General features: G+C 34.5%; 1 protein-coding gene across 1 annotated transcript in view; it reads right to left on the bottom strand.

Moving 5' to 3' along the window:
- The window catches only part of LOC107659654 (uncharacterized), a 14,719-nt gene extending 8,517 nt beyond the window's left edge, over positions 1 to 6,202 (bottom strand). Inside the window, exons 1-3 of the mRNA XM_016448666.1 lie at positions 5,855 to 6,202; positions 3,103 to 3,287; positions 2,802 to 3,004 (exon numbers count right to left, since the gene is read on the bottom strand). Coding sequence (XP_016304152.1) covers positions 2,802 to 3,004; positions 3,103 to 3,287; positions 5,855 to 6,161 — 695 coding nt within the window. The 5' untranslated portion in view covers positions 6,162 to 6,202. The remainder of the gene's footprint in view (positions 1 to 2,801; positions 3,005 to 3,102; positions 3,288 to 5,854) is intronic.
- Positions 6,203 to 6,948: the final 746 nt, after the last annotated feature.

Below are 6,948 nucleotides of genomic sequence, written 5' to 3'. Positions count from 1 at the left end.
AAAATTCACGAGTCGTTGTTGTATTCCTCCCACTAGATCCTCAGGAGGCTCAAGTATTGTCATTCTGTGCCAAAGTGAAGAAGCAACCAAGTTGTTACATACCAGAACCCTCCCCCTATAGGACAACTGCGGTAGCGACCAATTCCAACGAGACAACCTTGCACACACTTTCTCCAAGAGGCCTTCCCAGTTTTTCTTTTTAAACTCTTCTGTCCCTAAAAACACTCCTAAATACTTTAAACCTGCTCTTCCCCACTGCAGCCCACCAGGAAGCATTGGACCTTTAAGAACTCTGCCACACCATAAAGCATCACTTTTTCCCCAATTAACTACTGCTTTTCCAGAATTTCCAGAAAACTCTAAAGCCTGTTTAAGCACCTGAATATCACTTTGGTCTCTGATTATATCATTAATATCATCAGCATAGGCAGAGAGTTTAATAGAACAGTTTAGGGTGTTAATCTGTAGGCCCATTAACTGTCTTCTCAATTTACACAACAAAGGTTCAATTGCAATGCTGTACAGTTGACCTGAAAGTGGACAGCCTTGTCTGATTCCTCTTTTAACATTCACAGGGATACTTAACCCACCACCCATTTTGATCATACATGTTGCTTTAAAAGTTAAAAGTTTAATCCTTGAGATGAATTTTTCCCCAAAACCAAAAACATCAAGGGTATCAAACTATGATCAACGATCAACCCTGTCAAAAGCCTTTTCTTGATCCAGGGACACCAGGCCCATGTTGACATCCTCAGAATAAGCATAATCAAAAACATCCCTGATTAAGTGAAGATTATCCATGATTGACCTATTTTTAACACAATAAGACTGATCTTTGTGTACAATTTCATGCAGCACATTATTTAATCTCTTTGCTAAAACCTTGGACAAAATTTTATATTCTGTACACAAAATTGCAACAGGTCTCCAGTTCTTTAGAAGAGTTAAATCTCCCTTTTTTGGGGGCAATGATAAAACAGCACGTTGACAGCTAGTTGGAAGAGTACCTTCACTACAGCATTTCTGAAGTACCTTAAAATAGTCATCTCCAATTATTGTCCAAAAAAATGTATAAAACTCGGCCGGTAGTCCATACAAGCCAGGACTCTTGCCTGAGAGACCCTTTACAGCCAGAGAGACTTCCTCAAAAGAGATAACAGTCTCTAAATGCTCTTTATGATCTTCAGATAAAACAGGTAAGTCTTTTAGAAGCTCTCTTCTACAATGTTCATCAGAGATTTCAGCAGTGTACAAATTAGAATAGAAATCAACAGCAAGCTTTCTCATTTCCTGAGGGTCTGAGGTAACGTCCATTATTGTCCTTCGACGAAAGCATCAATTTCTGCTGACCCACTTTACACTCTAGATTAAAAAAAAAATTAGTAGGACCATCCATATCCTTCAGAGTTGAATAATGGTTTCTTATGAGAGCTCCTTTAACCCTTTCATCCAAAATTAAGCTTAAATGTTTTTTTCTTTTCAGTCCAACGTTCTTTTAAATTAACAGCATAATTTACAGTCATATTCATTTCAATATTAACAATCTCTGTTTCCAACCACTTTAATGTATTTCTTAAACACACAGAGGAAAAAGCAGAATAATTCTGAGAGAAATCTCTTATGTGCACTTTACCAACTTCCCACCACTGTATAATACTTTCAAAAAGTCTCTTTTCTGTTTGCCATGCTTCCCAAAAAGACTTAAAAGCTTCACAAAAGTCTTTATTTTCTAAAAGTTTAGTATTAAAATGCCAGTAGCAGCTCGTATGTGTACTTTTAGATAGGGTAAAACCAACCCTAATGAGTTTGTGATCAGAAAGTATATTAGGAATAATTTCAGTACTAACAACTCTATTTTTCAGGTTACAAGATACATAAAACCGGTCCAAACGAGCAGCAGAAATCCTATCATCACAGACCTTCACCCATGTATATTGTTTTATAGAAGGATTGTGCTCTCTCCATACATCTAAGAGGTTCAGCTTTTTTATTACACCAGCTAAAGAGGAAGCTGACTGTGCATGAGGCTCTTCCCCATTTCTATCAAGAGTAAAATCAAGAGTACAGTTCCAGTCACCCCCTACAACAATAAACACGTCTTCATTTTCTTCTTTAACTATATTTTCAAACTTCTTGAAAAGTAAACTCCTTTCTGCTCCAACATTAGGAGCATAAATATTTACAAACAAGAATTTAAAATTACTAATTTCAGCCTTAACAATTAAAAACCTTCCTGGCTCTACTTCGTTTTTTGACAATACTTTCACATTTACAGTAGGAGAAAAAAGAACAGCCACACCAGCACTTAAATTAGTCCCATGACTGAGAACATACTCTCCTTTCCACCATAATCCCCAGTTAACTTCATTACTACAAGTACTGTGAGTTTCTTGCAAAAATGTCACGCTCAGATCTTTCAAACCAATAATTTCTGATAAAACCTCATTCTTTCGTCCATCCCTCATCCCATTGACATTAAGAGAACCCACCCTTAAGATCTCCATAAGGAAGAAAGAGAAAAAGAGAAAACAGATCAGATGGAAGGAGAAATTTTCAGCCATTGTAGTTATTTAGATTTTCCCCTCGCTTTTCCCATCGTTCTTCCTGATCTAACAACAGTTAAGTACTTTTTAAGATGAAATCTTTTCTGTTGTGAAAGCTCATCATAGCTACTTTCTTTCCTAAACCACATTACTGAAGAAATAAACTTTTCAACATCTGGGAAGTAATCTCTTATTTCAACACCTGCTTTTCCTTTTGTCTTATCAAGAAAAGAATTGATCTGCTCAAGGGGATACAGATTTTCCACAACCTCCTTAGACATATCAGGCCACTGCTCATCATCTCTCATTCCATCATCAGTATACTGTGATAAACTCTCAGTCTCATCAGCCATATTTTCCTCAGAACCAAGATTCTGTGCAGTATCATCATCAGCATCACTCTGATCATTTTCTTTACAAACACTCACAGCTTTATCAGGTAAATAACTACTTCCAGACTGCTCCACACAGCCAGCATTAACAGCAGAGTCACTCACCTCCTGCTGCCCGTTCACCTCCTCTGTAGCTTCTTTAACTTCTTTCCTCTGTTATTTACTTGAGGCTCAACATCGTTTTCCTCACCACGAGATGTAGAAGCGCGCTGTTCTTCTCTACGCGGACACATAAAACGCTTGTGGCCCAAATCACCGCATTCAAAACACTTCAGACTCTCAGTGCTCGCATACACCATGAAGGAATTCTCTCCATGAGTAACACGAAAAGAAACACAGTTCTCCAGCGCTGGGATTTCAAAGGGGAAAACAAACAAAAGCACTTTATATATATTTATTCATGAGTGAAGAAACAACTCTTCTCGTGAAAGTGGCAGAATATTCACTTCATTTGTGATTTCTGTACAGCACACTGAAAAAAAATTATTCATTGAATTTAATAATTTTTTAAAGGTAATTCGTTGCAATCAATTTATTTTAGCTACATTTAAATAAGCAAATTATAGTTGACTAATTTTCAACATTTAAAAAAAAAATTGAGCTAAAATAAATTGTTTGCAACGAATTACCTTGAAAAACATTTAGTATAATTTTTTTCAGTGTCGCTTCCCTAAATCTAAATTATGACATATAAGTCATAATAATGGCATAGAAAGACATAATAAAAAGTAGAACTTATGACATAAGTTGAAATGATCAAGAATATCAGCACTAAATAATGTATTTCTTAAATAAAAAGCCAAAAAAGTTATGTTTAAAAAGTAAAAAAAAAAGTAATAAGATTAAAGAGTAGAAATGATGACAAAAAGTTGAAATGATCAAGAAAATAAATAAAATATATTTGTAAAAAAAAAAATTCTAAATATTTCTTAAAAGTCAAAATGATGAGATGGAGAAGTAAAAATGTCATAATTATAAGAAAAAAGTTGAAATTATAACGTATAATTATAAGATAAAAAGTACACATTAGGACATACCACGATTATTAAATAAAAAGTTGAAAAAAAAAATGTGGTTTACAAAGTCAAAATTACAAGATCTAAAAGTCAAAATTATGCCCAAAATTTTAATTATAAGATTAAAAAGTAATAATTATTAGAACAAACTTGAAATTATGATATACTAATTCATAATTATGAGATAAAAAGTAGGAATTAAAATTTGTGTTGAAATTATCCCAAAAAAATCAACACAAAATACTGCAATTAGTCAATAAAAACTAAAAATAATTTTTTTACTATTAAATTAAAAAGTCAAAATTACGAGAATGAAAAGTCAAAAATTAATGCAAAATGTTTTAATTATAAGATTAAAAAGTCAAACCTATGGCAAATAATAATAATTATGATAATCCTAATAATCCTAATTTTTTATCTTATAATCATGACAGTATAAATATCTGATACAGAACTGCTGGACATTTTATCCAACATTAATGACTGTTATAAAAACAATAACATTTACACTGAATTTTCCTCATTTAAGATCCTGCAACACCAAAAAACATCCAAAAAACAATCATCCTCTATTCTGATTACACTCTTTGAATGCAAAATCTGTGAATATGTATATTAAATATCTGACATGAATGTACATGTTTGTTTTCTTTTGTACCCAACAATGTTGACATACATTCATGCATTGTGCGGAAAAAACACACTTTGTGTGACACTTGAAGAAGCAGGAGGCTGTGTCAAAACAATTAAAAATATCATTACACGTTCAATAGATTGATGTAAATGAATGAGGTTTTAATGATCTGTGGCCAACTGGGTTACAGCCGTATTTAACATCCAACAAGTTGATAAATCAGCTGGCACATGGCTGCTTTACACAACACATGGTCTGTATGCTAATAATGAATCTGAGTCAACAGTGTGTAATGCTGACATCACGCAAACAAACACTTGGTGATACGAATCATGTTTACATTTGCTGAAGGCTGCAGAGACTCTGTTGACTCCTGCACGACTTGCAGTGTGCCGTGAACCACTTTAAAAGCCCTACAGTACATAACGTTTCTTCTGGTGTTTTCCTCCTGATTCTACTTCACTTTGACAGTAATGGATGCACGGAAACACAAAGGTAGTGTGTCCGTTATGCAACAGCCGCATGAATGCTGCTGCCTCGAATGCTAGGCTTTTCTTCAGCGTTTGCATTTGCCGATAAAGGACTAAAATGTACTGAGAACCACAACAAAGACCCACTAACCAGCTGAGTTTGAGGAGAAAACTAGAAAAAACTAGTTCATCCTGAAATGCATTTCCACTGCAAAACGCAGATGCATCAAAATAAATAAGATTTATGAAATGATGTTTGACTAATGAAGTAATGTAAAGTTTTTGTTTACATAATATGTGTGTTTACTGTGTATATTTATTATGTATATAAATACACACACATCAAGTAAAATCAAGTAAAGCTGAGCTGCTTCAGTCCAGTAAGTGTTCATCTGGAGATATTACTGCAGTTATTCTGACCTTTACTTGATAAAAATCAGTCAAGATTTGACACGAGAAGCAGCAGCTGAAGCTGGATGTCTGTACAATTACACTAAAAGAGCTTTTACTGGATAAAAAAATTCAGTGTTCAACAGGTTTAAAAGCAATGTTTTGATCATGTAGAGCCTTAGAAATGTGCATATCTAATATTATCTAGTAGGCTTTTAAAGCATGAAACAGACTCATGTTTTGTAATACAGATTGATGAGTCACATGACATCCACGGCACTGCTGATTGGCCGTGCGAGTCCTCATGAAGATGGCAGCATGGAGATGCATGCACATACTAACAGATAAACTCTCTCCAGGTGCATTAAACCTGAACAATAACCTGATGCATCTCAAGCAGATTTACCTGTGATCAGATTGTCCACCAGCGTGATGGGAAGGCATAAGATGCCCACCAGCAGGTCACTGATGGCCAGGTTGAGTATGAAGATATTGGTGACGGTTCTCATCTGCCTGTTTTTCAGCACGATGAAGCACACCAGGATGTTTCCCAGCATGCACAGCGAGAAGATGAGCACGTAGGCCAGGATAATGACGGAGGCCACGGTGAGGGAATGCTGGTAGAACGGTAAGAGCGTGAGGTTTCTGCTGTCGTTGAAGAGCGTGCTGTGGTTAATACTGATGTTCTCGCTGTAGAAGTTGTTCAGATCCATTGCTGAGAGAGTTTCCAAATCTAAGACTGAGAACAGAGGGATGTTTGCTCAGAAATTACAGTTCTTTTGTCTTTGTTTTTTCAGCACAAATATCTTACATTTACTGGAGATCCAAAGTGCTTCAGTCTTGTTTTCTGAAAAAATGCCTTGTTGAAATGTTGAAAACAAGAGAAAATATCTGCCTGTGGGGTCAGAAAAATAATCTAGTATTCCCTTTGAATTAAATAGATTTTTTTGGACTCCATTGGCAGATATCTGTTCTTAATTTAAGCATCAACTCAATGCATTATGATTGATTTTTTCAGAAAACAAGACTTCTGATGTAATTTTGCATCTGAAGTAAATGTGTGTTAATTTAAGAGCGTTTAGGGGTCAAAGACTAAACTTTAAATGTTGGCATCAAATTAAATTTACAAAAGTGATTTTATGTACACAGAAAGCATATTACATGCAAGTAAAGTGTCTGCTTTAATGTTTCAAATAACTTTTTTGAAAATTAAATGTCAAAATATGGGTGAGATAATGTTCCATTGTCATTCAGCGTAACAGATATATTTGTGTAAAAATGAAAAAAAACATACTTATTCTGACCTGAACTTATTAAAGTATATAAAAGAATAAGGGATCTTATTAAATTTGATTATATTTTAGATGATTAAAAACGTATTAGAATTTTTATGTGGGTATTTTCTGTAAAGCATGGTAAAAATGTATGTTAGTCATTATTTTTCTCCGAAATTTTAATTTGAATTTAAACGTTCATTCATTTACTCACTCATTCTCACTC

The sequence above is a fragment of the Sinocyclocheilus anshuiensis genome, unplaced genomic scaffold (assembly GCF_001515605.1).
Source record: "Sinocyclocheilus anshuiensis isolate Anshui unplaced genomic scaffold, SAMN03320099.WGS_v1.1 scaffold75, whole genome shotgun sequence".
Classification (NCBI taxonomy): Eukaryota; Metazoa; Chordata; class Actinopteri; order Cypriniformes; family Cyprinidae; genus Sinocyclocheilus; species Sinocyclocheilus anshuiensis.
Note: the sequence above shows the minus strand (reverse complement) of the source record. Positions and strands in the feature narration are given on the sequence as shown.